Here is a 20391-nt window from a genome sequence, read left to right on the forward strand (position 1 = left end):
TGCTAGTATTCAGTCATTTATGCACATATATGAACACATACATAATAATTCTCCTGCATATTATTCAATTCCAAGGTGTGCACTTTGCAAGTGTTCCCACAGGCAGAGTCTGGGTGGAGTACACACACTACATAAATTATAGATTGCTATAATTTATGCAAGTATCTCCCCAGTCTAGGCACAAGCGTTGTTACCAGCTCTATTTATTTAGTTAGTTTATTTTAAAAAATTCTATAACGTTTAGACCTAAACGGTTTACATATCTTTATATACATAATTCAGTAAAACAAATAAGATCAAACATGAACAAATAATCCACAGAAAATCATGTACAAATTATCCAGCAGGAAGGCAATCACAAAAATCAGTATCTAGAAAAATGCATTTACAAATAACTGCATTAATTTAAGTAGTTTCTAAAACTACCCTTGTCATAGCATTTTCGTAACTGACTGACAAATGAGTTCCACAGTTTGACCCCCGCACAGCAAAAGATCATTTTACTGGTCTCAACATATTTTGGATTTGCATTTGTTTTTAACAAGGCTAAATTTTCAGATCGCAGAGACCTAGATGGTAGATAATTAGACATCTTCCTCTTAAACAGTTCAGGTATAACACCATACAAGAATTGATGGCATATCATTATTGCTCTATACTGGCATCTGAAAACAACAGGCAGCCAATGTAATTGTTGAAGATAGGGCTGGCATAAGTGCTCTGGTAAAACATACGCATGCATGTTTCCAATTATACCAGTATCCTAAAAATAGGTGTCTTCTTTCTTTAATAAAATGGAGGAGCATTTTTGAAACTACTAGATGTTCACTTTTTTTTTTAATGACCTATTTGGACATCTTGGCCCCTAAGGACGTTTAACTTTTTTGGCCATTTTTCTGCCTCAAGACTCCTTGTTTTGCATGGGGATTATCTGCAATAGAGTCCCCAGGTCAATTTACCCCCAATCCAAGCATTTTCTGCACGAATTTGCCGGCTGAGGAGTAGCCATGTGCCACGAGGCGCAAGAGGAAGGGATGGGAGCTTCGGGCTCAGCCTCTCTTCAGTCCTCCAGGGGTTAGATCCCTAAAAGGCCCAAAACACCCAGCCTGTGGGGAAGAAAGTTTGTCCAGAGGCCACACATAATGAGGTTCTGAAATGTAAGCACATGGAGGCAGAGAAGGCGCTACCTCTCAGGAGCATTGCAGGAGTCCGTAGGGCCTCCAATCCAGGAATCCTCCTATGGAGAGCCTGTTTAACGGACCCGGGAAGTGCTGTGCTGCAGATGAGCATGTCAGTTTCACTATTTGGGGCTGCCTCTCCCCAGCGGACCTCTCAGCCTCACAACATAACAGCTCCTAGATCAGTGACCTTTTGGCAGAGGAATTGAGCGAACTGGATTTCCTTGTCCATGCCTTTTCTATCTCAAGCCTCTGCTGTATTTTTGGATAAGGAGACAGGAGGTCAGGAGATGCAGAGGATCATGGTGATGATTCCACTGTATGCTGTCATTTCAAGTCGGCTTCAGTTTCACAGGTCATTGCTGACTTCCTCTCTGCATTGCAGCTCGATTCTCAGCTGCCCTCTACCTCCCAGTGTATAGTTATGAGTGGCACTAATGAGCAGATGCCCTTCTTTCCTGCTCATCCAGACATCTCCTCCCTGGTCTCTGATCAAAGGGAGTCACTTGAAGGCTCTCTGTAGGTGGCCAAAGCTATGTCCAAGCTTTATCCTATGGCTCTGGACTCCCAACAGCTGTTTTCGCAGGTGAAAGGGGACTCCGCAGTAGCGCCAGTGGCCAAATGCACCTCCTTTCCTAGTGCAAGTGGAGTGATGCTGAAGTACTCAGAGCATTGAAAGGTAGACGTTGTCTTTCAAAGGATAGTTTGAAGTGCTGGCTTTGGGTTTCAAAGCTGTAGCAGCTGCCTCCACCATGGCACAGGCCTGTCAGATGAGCTTATGCACTGGCCTCTCAGAAGTACGGGATGCCTGTCCCCACATGATTAAGGAGGGAGTGGATTATGTGGCCGATGCTCTTTATAGCATCGTCAGAGTCCTGAGTAAGGTTGCTGCTTGCTCCTTTTTCTGCCCACTGAATGCTCTGATCAATGAGTGGGCTGGCGACTCAGCACCTGAGGCCACTCTTACCAGAACACTCTTCATGGGACAGAACTAGAAATAAATGCCACCAAATATCCAATACAGTCCACTCTTAAACTCCTAGGAGTAACGCTAGACAGATGCTGCACAATGCAGGTCCAAATCAACAAGACTATCCAGAAAGCATTTTTAATCATGCGCAATTTACGAAAAATTAGAAAATTATTCGACAAAGAACAATATAGGCTCATAGTCCAATCCTTAGTCCTAGGTCTAGTGGACTATTGCAACATCCTCTATCTACCATGCCCTGCAGACTTGATAAAACAACTTTAGACAGTACAAAACACGGCTCTCAGATTGATCTACTCGCTAAGTAAATTTGACCACATCACCACTGCCTACCTAGACTCACACTGGTTACCAATACAAACACGAATTCAATTCAAATTATACTGTCTATTATTCAAAGCAATAAATGGCACTGCCCCCACTTACCTAAACAACCGCCTAAATCAAAACCTCACTACTAGACAAAGGAGAACCCAGACCCCATTTACCTTCCCCCCCCCCATTCAAAGGCACTCAGCGCAAGAAGATATTTGACAACCTACTTGTGACGCAAGCAGCGTAACTTGACCACATCATCTCCAACTTGCTATTAACAACAAACGACTTCAAATCATTTCGAAAAGACATTAAAACCCTGCTATTCAAAAAATTTATCCAGATGTCTTAACTCTACCCCCTGTTCTCCTTCCTTACAAATTCCCCCTCAAAGTCTCTCCCTCTCCTTAATTCTTTCTCCTCAAAGTCTCAACCATGTAAACAGCTCCCCAAACTTTCCTGGAACTGTCCAGTCATCTTTTTGTAATCCAAAACCCTAAATTGTAATTTTCCTGGAAATGTCCAGCTAGTTTCTTTTGTAATCCACCCAGAACTGCAAGGTAAGGGTGGAATAGAAGTCACTAATGTAATGTAATGTAAGATGCTTTTGGCAAAGGTATGGATGACTTCATGGCCAGTGTAGTGGTTCACCATCTTAAATCCCTCCTGGACAGCAGGGGCTGTTGTTCTACTGGGGATGGCAGAGGCAGTTTTCATATCTCTAGGAGGTCCCGCCTCCTTGCCTCCAGTTACTCTTCTCAGAGGCCCTTCTAGGGATCCAGCAGAAATTTGATATGGCACTGGCAATCCTTGGGTTCTCGCAGTGGCTCAGCCTCTATGTACCCACGATGATACCAGGGCAATAGCCACGTATCCTTGACAGTGAGAGGCTGTCGGCTTTCTGGAGGAAATGGGAACAGATTTTGTTTGCCCATTAGGTTCTGGACATTTATATTTTTTTATAAAAGGGGGGGGGGGGACACTTTTAGCGTAAAAACTCTGGAGAATCCTTCTCTGCAGCTATTCCGTAATCAGTCAGTATATCTCAGGGATCTGTCCTAGGTCCTCTTCTTTTCTCCATCTACATTTCTTCCCTTGGTGCTCTAATCTCTTCCCAGGTTTCCAGTATCACCTCTATGCTGAAGACTCACTAATCTACCTCTTTATGCTTGTAATTTCTTTGGGAATCCAGGCCTGAGTTTTTGCCTGCCTGTCTGACAATGCTACCTGAATGTCTCGCTGCCATCTAAAACTAAACATGGCCAAGACTGAATTCTTCATCTTTCTTTTTAAACAATTCTCCACCTTCCTCCATTCTCTATTTTGGTGCATAATGTTCTCATCCTTCCTGTCTTGTTGGCTTACAACCTTTGGGTCATTTTTGTCTTGTCTCTTTCTTTCTGCATTTCCAACAAACAGCCAAATCCTGTCGTTTCTTTCTCTAGAACATCACTAAAATTCGGTCTTTCTTCTCTGAGCACGCTGCCAAGACCATCATGCACGCTTTCGTCATCACTTGCTTGGACTACAGCAACTTGCTTCTCACAGGTTTTCTGCTAAGTCATCTCTCTCCCCTTCAGTCTGTTCAGAATTCTGCTGCACGTCTCATATTTCAGCAGTGTCGTCATGCTCATGCTACCCCTCTCCTCAAGTTGCTTCACTGGCTTCCTGTCTGTTTCCGCATACAGTTCAAACTCCTTTTATTGACTTACAAATGTATTCACTCTGCAGCTCCTCAGTATCTCTCCTTTTTTATCTTTCCCTACCCTCCACCCTCAGAACTCCATTCATCGAGTAAGTCTCTCTTAGTGGCACCCTTCTCCTCTGTGGCCAACTCTTGACTCCGTCCCTTCTACTTTGCTACACCCTATGCCTTGAACAGCCTGCTTGACTCAGTACATAGAGCTTCTCTGGTGATATTCAAATCCATGCTGAAAGCCCACTTTTTTGAACCTGCATTTAGGTCCTAACCCAACCAAATTGTAAAGCACCCATTTCTGCTGGTCATTCACTCCATAGTCCCCCACCTTATCCACCTCACCATTTTACTTCTAATTCCCTACCTAAGCAGCATATACAGATTCACTCTTCTGTCCTGTGGTGTCTGTCATTATTAAATTGTAAGCTCTATCGGGCAGGGAGTTTCTCTTGCGTGTTTAATGTACAGTGTTGCATGTATCTGGTAGTGCTATAGAAATAATAAATTGTTGTAAATTTAAGCCCTCTCTTTGGAAAGCCCCTAATCCCACCATGATTCTAAATTGATAAGTTTAGCCTTTGTTTAAAAAATAATTTATATTTTATGAAGTTCCTTTATGGAATCACAAAAACAAATAATATGACTACTTGTCATTTGTCAAAGCAAGAAAATTAGCAAAGAATAATTGAGTAAACTAGGAAACATCTAGCATAAAATAAATTTAGCCTTTTAACAGTTTCAATGGCCAAGGATATTAGTTTAAATACCACAGATATTTTTAATAGTATTGTAGTCAAAACAACTGCTGGCTACATGAGAACAACTGAATATTGACCCAAAAATGTCCCTGTTTCTATACCTAGCATGTATCAAGGAGCTGAATTTTAGTTTATGACCCTAATATTTTGTCTTGGCAGGCCCAACCAGTTCCAGATGAAATTGTGAAAAAGATTCTTGGAAACCGAGCAACGTTTAGCCCTATCGTTACTGTGGAACCAAGGAGGAGGAAATTTCACAAGCCAATAACCATGACAATTCCTGTACCACCACCATCAGGGGAAGGGGTGACCAATGGATACAAAGGAGACAGCACACCCAGCCTTCGCCTTTTGTGTAGCATTACAGGTGAGCCAAAATAAAGCTACTTAAAGTATGAGCCTGCATGCTCACTTTACAAGAGTCTCATATTTTCCAGTACCAAATTATTAATTTTCCACATTTTCATAACTTTGGAATGAGGTAATTTTATTCCTATGAACCCCATCTGGTCTATATCTCAAGTGACTGAGTAGAATGTTTTAGTATAGAATTTAAAGCTGTGCTATTCTAATTGGAGTGGAATGTGTGCTTTATGTCTGTGTATTTGATATATGGCTTTTTCTCCTGTTCTGATGCCAAATTATTGTATATGAGCCCTAGACAATGCAATCCATCCTGTTAATTTATACCTTAAGCCACGCAAACCCAAAAGCTGTTTTTTGGAGTATGCATGAGTAAAGTATTTAGCTTGTAGAAACTATTTTAGTATGGAGAAAATTAATCTGGATGTACTGTATACATGATGTGATGTTTTAGGGGGTACATCGCCTGCTCAGTGGGAAGACATCACAGGAACCACTCCACTGACGTTTGTTGATGACTGTGTTTCCTTTACAACAAATGTTTCAGCCAGGTATGGTGGTACTTTATACCTAGGGTTTCTGATGTATCAAATACTTATTGGTTAAAACCTAAAAATGCCCCAAATGCCATAAAATTTAAAAATAGGCGTTAATTGGATAAACAAATACCACTTCCCCCAATGCTCTTCCACCTCTCCCCTGACTCATCTTTTATTTCAACCACTCAGTTTTTGTACCTTTATTGTATTGACAGATCCTAAGTGACAAATTGTACCTATTTGATTCTAGTGGAAAAGGTACCAGAGGCATGAAAATACTGATTAATGCCAATTTTTTAAACCTTCAAAGAAACCTGGAAAATAAACACCTACAATTAACAAGTTATAAACGCCTACAAGTCAGTATTCAGCTGATGGCAGTCAATGTTTATTTTAAATGCCAACATTGCCGCTGACATTGAATATCTGGGTTTGACCGGACTGCTGCTAGCTGCCTGAAAGTATGTGGTCCTGGCCAATATTCAGCCGAGACAGGCATAAGTGCATATGTCCCTTCCCCTACCCCATTCGTAATTCCAATTTCTGACCCCCCCCCCCCCCGAGCCCGTCATACCCCCCTAATGGTCCAGTGGGGTAGCCTAGGCAGAAGCAATCCACACTTCTACTCCTATTGGCTCCATCTGGTAAAATAGCTGCCAAAAGCTCTAGCAACACTATTGCTAGAGTTCACAGTATACAAATGCAGCCAGTAGAGACAATGAGAATCGTTCTTCCCTGAGCCACCCACTGGTATGAGGGATGCCCTACAGGTGGGTGAGTAAGGGAGTGTTGGAATGGGGGCTCTGGAGGATTAGACCATCTTGGAGAAGGGAGGGGCGCATATTCTCATCTTCAGCTGTTATCTTGAAGCTATGTGGATGCTGGTAGTATTCACTGCCAGCTCTCCAGCACTCACTTAGCTAAATGACCAAAGTTAGAACTGCTATTTGTGCTGTCCTATTTGATTACTTAGCTATGCAGGCACTCTCTTCCAGAAGAGGTGATGGAGACAGAGACTGTGTCTGAATTCAAGAAAGCCTGGAATAGGCACGTGGGATCTCTTAGAGAGAGAAAGAGATAATGGTTACTGCGGATGGGCAGACTGGATGGGCCATTTGGCCTTTATCTGCCATCGTGTTTCTATGTTTCTGGTACTGAATATTGCTAGCATCCACACAGCTGCTGGCTCCTTCCTGACTTCATCTTCAGAATACCCCTCTCCTGCCCACTTTAAAAATGTCAAATTAGTGCCAATATTCAACAGTATTGCTGCATTAAGTGCCATTGAAAATCAGCATTTATATGAGCAGGGGCCTCTCCTGCCCACTTAAATTGGCTATTGGCCCCTAAAAACAGAAACACTAATTATACCATCTGATATAACAGTCCAAGTGGGGATAATTCTATAGCTGTGTACCTATAATGAGGCACTTCTATAAAGCAGTGTTTTTCAAACAAGACCCCAGGGACCACCTAGTCAGTTGGGTTTTCAGGATACCCATGATCAGTATGCATGAGAGATATTCGTATGCAGTGGAGGAAATGCATTGTACATCCCATGCATATTTGTTGTGGTTTCTGGCCAGGTGATCCCAGAGGACTAGGTTGAAAGCCATGACTGTAAAGGGTTCATATGCGCTTATGCATGAGCATTTTACGCCAGCTATAGAGCCAGTCAGTACATGTGCCTAAGTTCCATAGACATGCACATAAATTACAGTATTCCGTAAGTTACACTTAGAATTGTGAGCCCCTCACATTCTCTCTCAGACTGCACCCATATGTATGCCTACCTACAAATTACATGCTATCAAAGATATTCACATAGTGAACAGAATCACATTTAGGCAGAATGCTAACATTTATACATGTGGAGGGGCATTTTCGATAGGACAGCTGAGGTTGGACTTTTTGGGCAAGATGTCCACAAACCCAGTAGAAAAAATGTCCATTTTCAAAGCTGCCAGACGTCTAGCTTTCATTTTTGAAAATTACCTATGTAGAAGTTTTGGTCCTTAGGATGTCTACCTTGTCTAATCACGGCAGGGGAATCCACATCAGCTGGACCGGTTTTAGGGATTCCTGCTGGCTCAGCTGTTGGGGTTTCCCCCTGCCAAGATCAGCTGGAGCTCTACACCCCTCCCCTGACATACCCCCAACATCAGCTGATCCCCACACATCACTCGATACCCCAGCATCAGACAATACCCCCCACACACACATCTCCTGACACCACCCAACATCAGACAACCCCCCCCCACACACACACACACACACACATCACCCGAACCACCCAACATCTGGCAACACCCCCCCCCCACACACACACACATCATCTGACACCACCCGACATCAGGCAACACCCCCCACACATACCCCCATACCTTCCAATGCAAAATTGGCAGGAGCGAAGTCTGTTCAGAATGATGGGCCTTCCCCCTCCCAATGCATCTTGAGATGCAGTGAGAGGGGCTTAAGACCCTGATTGGCTCAAAATGGCAATTTTGAGCCAATCAGGGCCTTAGGCCCTCCCTCTACATTCCAAGATATACTGGGAGGGGGAAGGCCCATCATTCTCAACACGCAGCCCTGTAGGCAGGAGGGCATGGGCTTCCATCCTGCCAATTTTGCATCGGAAGGTACCGGGGTGTTGGGTGATGTGTGTGTGAGGGGGTGTTGCCTCATGTTGGGTGGTGTCTGATGATGCCTGATGTCAGGGGTGTCAGGTGATTGGAGTGGGGGTCCAGGAATGTTGGGGGGGATGTGGGGAGAATGATGAGGGGTCTGGGGTTGTCAAGGGAGTCCAGGGATGTCAGGGGAAGAGGTGTAGGGCTCTGCAGCTCAGCTGATCCTGGCAGGGGGAATTCCCATCAGCTGAGCCAGCAGGAATCCCTGAAACCAGCTCAGCTTATGGAAAGTCCTCAATGTGCAGTTTTTCCCCCATATCTCTGGGTGGAGGGAGGGGGTTGGTGACCACTGGGGGGAGTAAGGGGAGGATCAGGCCTTAATCCCTCCTGTGGTCATCAAGTCAGTTTGGACATCTTTGGGGCACACAGGCTTTGCACTTTCCCCATGTTAATGTTTGTATCTAACACATGATAAAAAGCAAAACGTTACTATGCTTTTGTAAAAAGGACCTCTTTATTTTCTTACCATCCTTTTAGTGTAACACTCAGAATGAGTCACAAACCCCCGGATTCTATAAAGGAATCCCAGATAGATGCCCAAAGTAATTAGTTAATGGGCTCCAACGATTTAATTTTTGGAGTTAACAAGCACTTAATTGGTAGTAATTATGATGTGGACACTAAACTCGCTAGACAGCGCACTCCTCAGCACCTATCTAGCTGTGCACTATTTTATAACAAAGTGTGCTTAATACACAATTTAAAAGGGGGTGTGGCCACAGGAGGGGCATTGGTGGGTCAGGGGCATTTATAAAAGATATGGTGATAGAGAAAAGTGGGGATCCATGTCCAACCTGTGCACCGGGATTCACACCAGATTTCAACTAGCATAATCCTCAAACCCAAAGTTGAGCACAGAATTTGGCACTCAACACTGTTCTATAAAGAGCATTCATCCTGGAGCACCCGTTTTAGAACAAAGATTGAGCAATGATTTTTTGGGTACTATTTATAGAATTTCCCCCAACATAACCCATAAAAAATATATCAAGCAGCAAAAAAACAGATTCATTTACTACAAACATAACACCATAAATAATGATAAATCTGGCATTTCTTTGGCTTAAGTCCTGTTGTAATTTCTTTATTTTCTTCCCCATGTAGATTCTGGCTTGGAGATTGCCATCAAATACAAGAAACCGTTAGCCTGGCCTCACAGCTATACAGGGAACTCATCTGTGTTCCCTATATGGCCAAGTTTGTTATTTTTGCCAAAACAAATGATCCTGTGGAAGCGTGCCTGCGTTGTTTCTGCATGACAGATGATAAAGTTGACAAAACACTGGAGCAGCAGGAAAACTTTGAGGAAGTTGCCAGAAGCAAAGATATCGAGGTAAGCTAGGTGACAAATTTGAGATTTCAGTTGTTAAGCAGAATGATGTAAATGCATTGTAATCTTAAATCCAATGTATCGTTTTATATATATTTATTATTATTTGCTTTACTGCCCTTCACATTAGCAATAAAGTGATTTACAGTCAAGTACAATCCCCCAAATTCTATAAATAGCGCTAAAAATTACACATGCAAATTTGAGTGTGTGCATTTTAATTTGAGTATCAAGTCAATTAGCGCCTATAATTGGGATTTTAACAAGCAATTTTTGGTGCTAATTGGATTTAATTAAAAGTTACATGCGTAAATATAGGCACAAGATCCACAACTAAATTTTTTACATGGGTCCAAAAAGGAGCCCAGAAATGGGAGGGCTATGAGCAGATCAGGGGTAGTCCTCCAAAGTTACATGCATAGATATAGAATAAAGGGGGGGGGGTCTATGCCTAATTTAAGCATGAGGATTTGAATCACATTTCAGTTGGTGTACTTGGCTGCGCCTAAAATTAGTTCTAGTGCAATGTGTCTAGTGGTCCTGAAATGATAGGGTTCTGTAATTCGCAAGTTGCTTGCAAAAAAACTGTTATTCATGTTTTCAACTCTGCCTCCTTCCCAGGGAGCTGCTCCTGCCCCCTCAGTTTGTTTTCTGCATGCAAGTTGCTCAGAAGTGCTTCTGATCTGCTCTGCAGTTTTTTATTTTCAGGTATTTTTCTCAGTGTTCGTTTGGAGGCTCGATGCTCAGAAGTTCCCACTAGTTGGGACTGCTGCTTCAGAGAAGACGCAGACCCACACAGCAGAGGTCTGCTGCTGGCAGGATCAGCCCTTGGGGACACTAGCTAGCCAGCCTGCTTTTATATTTTTTGAGCCAGGGACCATTCCCTGTGTACAGTTACAGTTTATTTGATATAATGCAATTTTTAACAAAATAGTCAAACCAAAGTGGTTTATAAAAATAAAAACAATGGGTTAAAAATGATACTAAAATAAATAGAGTAAAAAGACCAAAACAATAGACAGACAAAAACAAATGAGTTTGCGGGGAAGGGATAAATTACAATATTTGTTAGGGAGAGAAAAACAAAAGGGAAATGACAAAAGGTTAAGGGGTAAAAGAACAAAGGAGCATAAAAGTTCACATTTTTACCAAGATGAATAGATCTATAACGACCCACAATCAAATGCCTTTCTGAAATAATAAGCGTTGAATTGTGACTTGAAAGTTTTAAGAGATTTTTCCGACCTTAAACAAAACGGTAATGAATTCCAGAGGCTGAGAGCCATCACTGAGAAGCTGGAATCACGATTAGTACCTAGAAACATTTGTTGAAGGGATGGCACAGATAGCAAATGCTGAGAAGAACGAAGGTCCCTTGTTGGCCTGTATGGAATTAAATGATTAAACAGAAATAAGGAAAACCCGATGGACCAAATTTGAAATGTACTGACATTATATTTAAATGGGATCCTATGTGCTATTGAAAGCATATGTTCAGTTTTGAGTAACGGGATTATGTGATCAAATTTTGAATGATGATAAAGATACCAGAGTACTGTATTTTGAACAAGCTGGAGAAGTTGGTAATGGAGAAGTCCAATTAACACAGAATTACAATAATCCAACCTTGATATGACCAGAGAATGTAAAAGAATCTTCATCCTTTAAAGTGTTAAATAGTGGGCAACCTATCTTGTGAAACTTCTCGTCCTGTATAAACCTTCGCGATCACTGAGGTCATCATATTTAAATAGATTGACAGTGCCACCAATTCATCTGGTTGAACTTAAGTCAACTCAAAATTCTTAATTTTTTGCATCAGTACCTTTCTTGTGGAACTCACTTCCTAGTGAACTTTGTGGTGAGCTTACTTATATTACATTTAGAGCCAAGCTAAAAACTTACTTATTTGGATTGGCATTTCCCTCTTAGTGTTTATTTTTATTTTATTTTAAGTATATTTTAATTTCTTTTATGATTTGGTTTTAACTTTCAATTGGGTATCTATTATTACCGCAACTAAATGATTAATTTTTTTTAATTTTCTTTTTCTTCTTATCTTTGTATCATGATTATTTGGCATTCTTTTCCTTTTTTTAATTAATGTACACCGTACTGATGCTGTAATCAAAGAGCGGTATATAAATACAAATAAACATAATCATTTTGACTTAACATAGACCTTACGGAATGAATCTGGCAAAGTATAAAGAAGGAGGCAGTAACAACAGTAGAAATGTGCTAGTGAAATGACAATGTGTTGTCTATAACTATACCAAGAATTTTAATTGATGTAGAGTTCAATAAGGTTGTACCTTTCAAACTGAAACTGGGAAGATTTGAATTATTTTTCATTGAACAAATCATCATAGTTGATGTTTTCTGTGAATTAATTTTTAATCTGTTCATAGTTAACCAATCAACAACCTTAGCAAGTTTTCTGGAGATCAAAGTATAGTGAATAATTGAATGTCATCAGCATAGATGAAAAATGTAAATCCAAGTGATTAGAGCAGTAAGGTCAGGGGGGTCAGAAAGATATTAAAGAGTATAGGCCCGAGCACAGATCCCTGAGGGACACCTGATTGAAGCTGACGAGAGCTCGAAAGAGAACCAGATTAAGAAACAGAGTAGGTCTGATCAGTCAAATAAGAATTGAACCATTGTAGGCAGGCAAAGCCTATTTACAGGGCGGGGCTTCAGGACCACTAGACACATCTACAAGAAAGAAGATTACTTTCTTTCTAGTGCAGTGTGTCTAGTGGTCCTATTTTAGGTGCCATATATAAAATCTAGTCTAATATGATATGCAGTATGGAGCTCATAATCAAAACTTAAACACGTCTAAAAATCCACCCAAATCAGCACTTGGACAATCTAAAAGACAGGTCATCCAAGTGCCGATAATCAAACCGATTTTTTGGACATGTCACAGGACTTGTTAGGCCTCTGAATCCCACTGTGCGCCCAGAACTAAAATGGGCATATCTGGAGGAGTGGTGTGGGCGGGATGTGGACCGACATAGACTTAGTTGTCCTGCAGGGATAATCAAAGGTTTTATTAGACATCCTGGACGAAACTTAAACATTGTGAGTTAGACGATATAAAAACAGGTATAAGTGCCAAAAAGGTATCTAAAGTGACCAGATAACCACTGCAGAGACAAAGTGAAGACCCCCCACATCCCCCCCAGTGTTAACTGACCCTCTCACACCCCCACAAAGATGGAATAAAAATGTACTTACCTGTTTCCAGAACATCAGCACCTGGTATAGGAAACTTAGTAGAGCTGCTCAGAGGTGTCTTAAATAGCCTGGGGGGGTGGGTTAGTAAACCATAGAAAGGAGGACCCAGGCCCATAAGCCACTCTAACCACTGCATGTATAGTGGAACATGTGCATCCACCAACCCCCTCCCCCCAAACCCTACTCTGCAGCCATAAGGACTATTGGGGTAATATACAGGTTGGTATGGTGAGTTTTGGGGGGCTCACCATAAACTATAAAGGAATTCTAGTGAAATATTTATCTGGCACCCTTTTTGTGAAGATCACAGCAGTGCCCTTTAAGGTGCCCCACTGCTCTGTTGGCATGTCTGGGTGGCCAGTCCATTACAAGATTGGCCCCTCCCATGCCTAAATGGTCTTCTTCTGGGCATTTGGGACTTGGGTCAAATTTTGGTCGAAAATGTGGTAAATAGATAGACATACTGGCAGTCTGGACGAACAATAGCCTGGATGCCCAGATAGACAATTTTCGTGAAAAAAATTATTCTAGATATATTTTTCAAGAATGGCCATTTTACCACTGCTGACTTTGGGTGTTTAGTACCATATGACCAAATCAGACTTAGATGTATGTTTTGATTATGCCCCTCCACATATATGAAAGGAGCTCTATTTAAACTTAGGACAATAGCAAAAGAAAGTAAACAAAGGAGATAAAAAAAATTACAATGCAGGTGTGCAAAATGTTATTAGTGTTTGGCTGCATGCAAGTAAGACAAAGGTTCTTTGGTTTCACAATTCACTATCTTCTTCTGTTCCTTCATTTTTTACTCTACAATCAGGAACTACCCTGCAAGTAGATAAAATGTCTAGTTTTGGATATTCTTTTAGATGCTTCTCTTACATTTGAAGATCAAATTTCTAATTTATGGAAGAAGATTTTATATACTGGTATTATGAGGAAACAGGCTTGTGAAGTTGTGCTTTTTTGAACATCATTTTACCCTGTTGGTTCAGATGTTAGTGTTACCTCAACTTGATTACTGTAATTCTTTATATTTGAACTTAAAAACAAAACAAAAAGGGAGACCCAGTGATCCACAGTAAAAACAATCCAAAGATAAAAACAACAGACTGTGGATGTGGATGTCGTGAAAGATGATTTTTATTTGCTCTTCACAATTAAAATACAAATAAAAGTCTGGATTAGTAATACACGTATGATTGTCCTGATGGACCCTACACGGTCCGTGTTTTGGCGAGACCGCCTTCCTCAGGGGTCCGGATGATGTAGGGTACAAAGATAAAAATATGAGAAAACCAATGTTTGTGTCTTTGAGCATAAAACCTGAAAATGGCTTGAAACAAGTAGAGTTGCGCGTAATCTCATTGCGATTTTACGCGCCACTCTGCTTGTTTCAAGCCATTTTCAGGTTTTATGCTCAGACACCTACATTGTTTTGCTCATAAATGTACATTATTCCAAATTGTAATAGCAGTGTAAGCAAAAGAGGAGTTGAGTTGTCGTTTATACCGTACTCCTCTAATCTGTGGAAAATTTAGTAATAAAGTACCACATAATCTGGTGGAAGAATAATGCAAATGAGAAAAAAGCAAAATCAGATTATCTGAAGATATCCAAAGAGTAGTCTGTAATATATGATGAACTATACAAGCTGATTTAAACTTAATTTGCCTCTCAATTGATAACCAGTGAAGATTTTTATATGCTAATGCAACACTTTCATATCTTTTTAGACCCAAAATTAATCTAACCACAGTATTCTGGAGTAAATGCAATTTTATGATCAGTTTTGATGTTAAGTTCAATTATAAACCAAAGATGAAAAACAACAGATTATCTTTAAAAATTGCCTGCCCCATTACTGAGAAAAAAGGGGCAATGCCTGTGTATTGGTTTTTAATATTTTACATGGCCTAGCTCCTACTTATTTGCTGGATTTAGTTTCCTTAATGATTGGTAGACAGGTCATATACAAGAAAATCAATTCTGTTTACAATTGCCATCGCCTAAATCAATTAAGCTATTCCATCAACTTAGTGCTTCTTTTAGTTATCAAGCTTTGACCACCGTATACACTTGACTATAAGTTGATCCGAATATAAGCCGAGACCCCCATTTTTCCCCCAAAAAAGGAGGAAAAATGGTTGACTCGAATAAAAGTTGGGCGGCTTAATATTCAAGTGTCCTGCCCTGCCAGGTTCTGTACTCAGCCCCCCTCCTTGCCAAGTTCTGCACCCAGCTCCCTTCCCTCCCTGCCCTGCACTCATTCCCTACCAGGCTGTGAACCAAGCCCCCCTCCCTGCCAGACTCTGAACACTGTCCCACCTTCCTTCCCTGTACCCTCTTCCCCCTAAAAAGAGCCAACCTCATCAGTGATGTCACAATGGCTTGATTGTCCCGTATTCCTCCCTGCCCTCTAACCCAGCAAGCAGATTAACCATTTCCCTTAACTTGTACGAGTGAGACCAAATTCATGGAAGTCACGAGGGACTGTTTCATGGAGCAGCTGGTCACGGAACCAACATGGGGAGATGTCACTCTTGACCTAATCTTCAACGGACTAGGGGGACCCGCTAAGGAGGTGGCGGTACTAGCCCCACTAGGAAACAGCGATCACAACACGATCCAGTACAGGCTAGAAATTGGACCATCAAAGGCGAAAAGAACCACAACGACAGCACTCAACTTCAAAAAAGGGAATTATGATGCCATGAGGAAAATGGTGGGAAAGAAACTCATCAATACCACAAGGAAGATAGAGTCCGTAGAAAAGGCCTGGACCCTACTCAAGGGCACGGTGCACGAAGCACAGAACCTGTGCGTCCCCAAGTTCAGGAAAGGGTGCAAGAAAAATAGAACAAAAAACCCAGTGTGGATATCAAATGCAGTGAAAAAGGCAATAAGCGATAAGAAGGCATCATTCAAACAATGGAAAAAGGACCAGACAGAAGACAACCAAAAGGAGCATAAAAGACACCAAAAGGAGTGTCACCGAGTGGTTAGGAAAGCAAAAAGAGAATATGAAGAAAGACTGGCAGGGGAAGCAACAAACTTCATATCATTCTTCAGGTATGTCAAGGGGAACCAACCAGCTAGGGAGGAAGTAGGACCCTTGGATGATGGAGACAGAAAGGGAGTGGTAAAAGAGGAAAAGGAGATAGCGGACAGGTTAAATGAGTTCTTCACGTCAGTTTTCACAATGGAGGACACAACCAACATTCCGGAACCCAAGGAGATCGGAAAAGGAAATCAGGATGAAAATCTGGTCCAACTAGAGGTGAGCAAGATGGATGTCCTCAGGCAGATAGACAGGCTAAAGTGCGACAAATCGCCAGGTCCGGACGGCATTCACCCAAGGGTACTCAAGGAACTAAGGAATGAAATAGCTGAGCCACTTCGACAAATATGCAACCTATCCCTAAAAACTGGAGAGATCCCAGAGGACTGGAAAATAGCAAATGTCACACCCATCTTCAAGAAAGGCTCAAGGGGAGACCCAGGAAACTACAGGCCGGTGAGCTTGACCTCGGTCCCGGGAAAGATGATGGAAGCGCTGATTAAAGACAGCATTTGGGAGCACATCGAAAACAATGGGCAGCTAAAGCCGAACCAACTTGGCTTCTGCAAGGGCAGGTCATGCCTCACGAACTTATTATACTTCTTTGAGGGGGTGAACAGCCAGGTGGATAGAGGGGAATCCATAGACATCATTTACCTTGACTTCCAAAAAGCCTTCGACAAGGTACCACACGAAAGACTGCTAAGGAAGCTATGGAACCACGGGGTGCAAGGGGAGGTCCACCGATGGATCAAAAACTGGCTGGCGGACAGGAAACAGAGGGTGGAGTAAAGGGCCATTACTCAGATTGGCAAAGGGTCACGAGTGGAGTTCCACAGGGGTCGGTGCTGGGACCGTTCCTGTTCAATATATTTATTAACGACCTGGAGGCGGGAACAAAATGTGAGGTTATTAAATTTGTGGATGACACTAAATTATACAGCAGGGTCATAACCATGGAGGACTGCGAAAACCTCCAAAAAGATCTGACAACGCTGGAAGAGTGGGCCAAAAAGTGGCAAATGAGCTTCAACATAGGGAAATGCAAGGTCATGCATATTGGGAAAAAGAACCGATGTTCACTTACAAGATGGGGGGATCACCGCTAGGGGTGAGCAACCTTGAAAGAGACCTGGAAGTGATGTTGAACACAACATTGAAGGCGTTGGCGCAGTGCGCCACAGCCTCAAGGAAAGCAAACAAAATGTTGGGTATCATTAAGAAAGGTATCACAACCAGGACGAAGGAAGTCATCCTGCCACTGTATCGTGCAATGGTGCGCCCGCACCTGGAGTACTGTGTCCAGTACTGGTCGCCGTACCTCAAGAAAGATATGGCGGTACTTGAGAGAGTCCAGAGAAGAGCAACTAAGCTAATAAAGGGTATGGGGGACCTCTCATATACTGACAGACTGAAAAAGCTGGGGCTTTTCTCCCTGGAAAAGCGACGACTCAGGGGAGACATGATAGAAACCTTCAAGATCATGAAGGGCATAGAAAAAGTGACAGGGACAGATTTTTCAAACTAAGGGGAACCACAAGTACAAGGGGGCACTCGGAGAAATTGAAAGGGGAAAGGTTTAGAACAAATGCCAGGAAGTTCTTTTTCACCCAGAAGGTGGTGGATACATGGAACGCGCTGCCGGAGGATGTGATAGGCAGAAGTACGCTACAGGGCTTCAAAGAAGGACTGGACAGATACCTAGAGGACAAAGGGATTGAGGGGTACAGATAGGAGTAGAGGTAAGGTTATAGGGACAGGATTAGAGGTAAATTACAAAATTAGTCAGAGACCACTGTTCAGGCAGTGGGCCTGATGGGCCGCCGCGGGAGCGGACCGCTGGGCAGGATGAACCTCTGGTCTGCCCCAGCGGAGGCAACTTCTTATGTTCTTAAACCACCTAGTGGTAGGCCGGGACAGAAGGGATCACTCCCATCTCCTGCCCCGGCCGACACTAATAATTACCTCCTTCCCTCCCTCGTGTACCTGTTCCCTGGTGGTCCAGCGTGTATCCCGCGCTGAAATCCTGAAGATTGTAAAGGTAGTAGCCAGCGGTGCACCCAGGCCAGCATACAGGAGCGAGCTTTCGTGCTCCCAGCCGGCCCTGCACCGCTCCTTGATAAGCTGTCACGAGAACCGCGAATCCCGCGAGAACTTGCGGCAGTCTATCAAGGAGCAGTGCAGGGCAGGCCGGGAGCACGCAAAGTTCACTCCTGCGTGCCAGCCTGGGTGCGCCGCTGGCTACTACCTTTATAATCTTCAGGATTTTAGCGCAGGATACATGCTGGACCACCAGGGAATAGGTACGCGAGGGAGGGAAGGAGGTCGGCCTTGACAGGAGATGAGAGGGATCCCTCCTGTTCCGGCCTAAGGCGGGCCTGCAGAAAGTCCGGGAGGGTTTTGGGTGGTCACTGGGGGATGACCCGAATATAAACTGGGACCCCCATTTATGGGCCAATTTTTTGGCCCCAAAATCCCGGTTTATATTCAAGTATATATGGTATTTGGAATAAACTTCCCCTCACTGTTAGCTCAGAAACTAATTATTAGTTTTTAGAAAGCTTTTAAAAACAGTTTTATTCATGAAATTTTTGAACTGATTGTTTTTATGATTTTTATGATTTTTTTCAATATTGCCTGTTTAACCTTGTTTGTTTCTTGTCATCTGCTTTATTGTAATCCGCCTGGAACTCATAAGGGCTAAGGCAGAATATAAAAAGCTTTGTAATATAATGTATTGTAATGCCTGGGATGGATGTAAGGGTGGGCTAGGTGTACTGAAAACAAGGATTTCATTTTGAAATCTCACATGTTGTTCATTCTCTGGATATTGCACCTGTAAGGTATGTGGGGCCAGAAAATCCCTGTGACACTCTGCTATTTGATTTTCAAAGAGAAATGTCATGGGAAAAATGAGTTTGCAGGTGCAGAGATTTGCTGAGCAAACAGATGATGTGTGAGATAATTCAACACTGTCACGTGATTGGTGAAACAATACTCCATTTACAGCAAAGCACAGTATCTCTATTTAAAACAATTTTAACTAATTCACTTATTATTTTTCTTGCTAGGTCCTAGAAGGAAAGCCCATCCACATCGATTGCTATGGAAATTTAGCCCCTCTGACTAAAGGGGGACAGCAGCTTGTTTTCAACTTTTACGCTTTCAAAGAGAACAGACTGCCGTTCTCTGTCAAGGTAAAATAAAATGTACAGTGGCTAAGGCACTGTTAAGATGACTGCCAGAAAATTATTTTTAATTTGGCCTTGAACAACATGAAGATAGGGAGACCCATTTTTAAAAGGATGCTGGTAAGGATATGGATACAGAATGAGAGGATACATTTTTGGAAATAGTGCCCTCTGCCCTTTAGATATTACAGGGTGGAGGAATATGCCTATTAAGTGCAGTGGCCTGAGAACCAGGGGAACTGATTCCCACTGCAGCTCCTTGTGACTCTGGGCAAGTCATTTAACCCTCTATTTTCCCTGGTACAAAATAACTACTTGTATATTGTGTACAGTCAATGTGATGGTTGAACTCGCATCTTTGTTTAATGCTAGCATTCACTGGTTTTAGTCTATTTTTAACATGAAGGTGTATGTTTATTTAGAATATGCCTTGTCTACTGAGATTATTAGAGGCATAATCAAAAACCACCTAAGTTGCCACTTTGACATTCTAATTGCCAGGACGTCCAAGTGCCAATCAAAACAGTTTTCCTGGACATCTAGAGAGATGTTCCTCCACTGTGTGTCCAGAATTCAAGGGAGCATGTTAAGAGGTGTGTTATGGGCGTTCTTTGGGCAGGCTATAGGCATGCTAGACTTGGATATCTTGTGGGGATAATTATAATCAAACCTTTCTCAAGATGTCCTGGACAGAACTTAGACGTTTTGAGCTAGATCTTTTTTAGAAGCATCTAAGTGCCAATAAAGTACTCAAACTGACCAGATGACCACTGGAAGGACTAAGTAATAACCCCCTCACACTCCCCAAAAATCTGAATAAAACAGAATATACTTGTCTATGGAACAGCAGCATCTGGTATAGGAAATCCTAGTAGACAACACACAGGTGTCTTAAGTAGCCAGATGGGTGGGCTAGTGAACCATAGAGAGGAGGAGCCAGATCCATAAGGCACTCTAACCACATTATCTATGGTGTTAAGTTTGAGCCCATCAAAACCCAAAACCCTACTATACTGCCATATAGGTGCCA

At 42.4% G+C, this 20391-nt stretch overlaps 1 protein-coding gene across 4 annotated transcripts in view; it reads left to right on the top strand.

The window, feature by feature from the left end:
• ANK3 (ankyrin 3) overlaps nt 1–20391 on the top strand; it is a 972780-nt gene that overhangs the window by 812328 nt on the left and 140061 nt on the right. For all 4 annotated transcript variants that reach the window (XM_033941649.1, XM_033941646.1, XM_033941647.1 and 1 more), the window contains 4 exons: nt 5101–5308; nt 5759–5855; nt 9635–9863; nt 19242–19367. In XM_033941649.1, the coding sequence (XP_033797540.1) occupies nt 5101–5308; nt 5759–5855; nt 9635–9863; nt 19242–19367 (660 nt within the window). The remainder of the gene's footprint in view (nt 1–5100; nt 5309–5758; nt 5856–9634; nt 9864–19241; nt 19368–20391) is intronic.

The sequence above is a fragment of the Geotrypetes seraphini genome, chromosome 4, assembly GCF_902459505.1.
Source record: "Geotrypetes seraphini chromosome 4, aGeoSer1.1, whole genome shotgun sequence".
In the NCBI taxonomy this organism is placed as follows: Eukaryota; Metazoa; Chordata; class Amphibia; order Gymnophiona; family Dermophiidae; genus Geotrypetes; species Geotrypetes seraphini.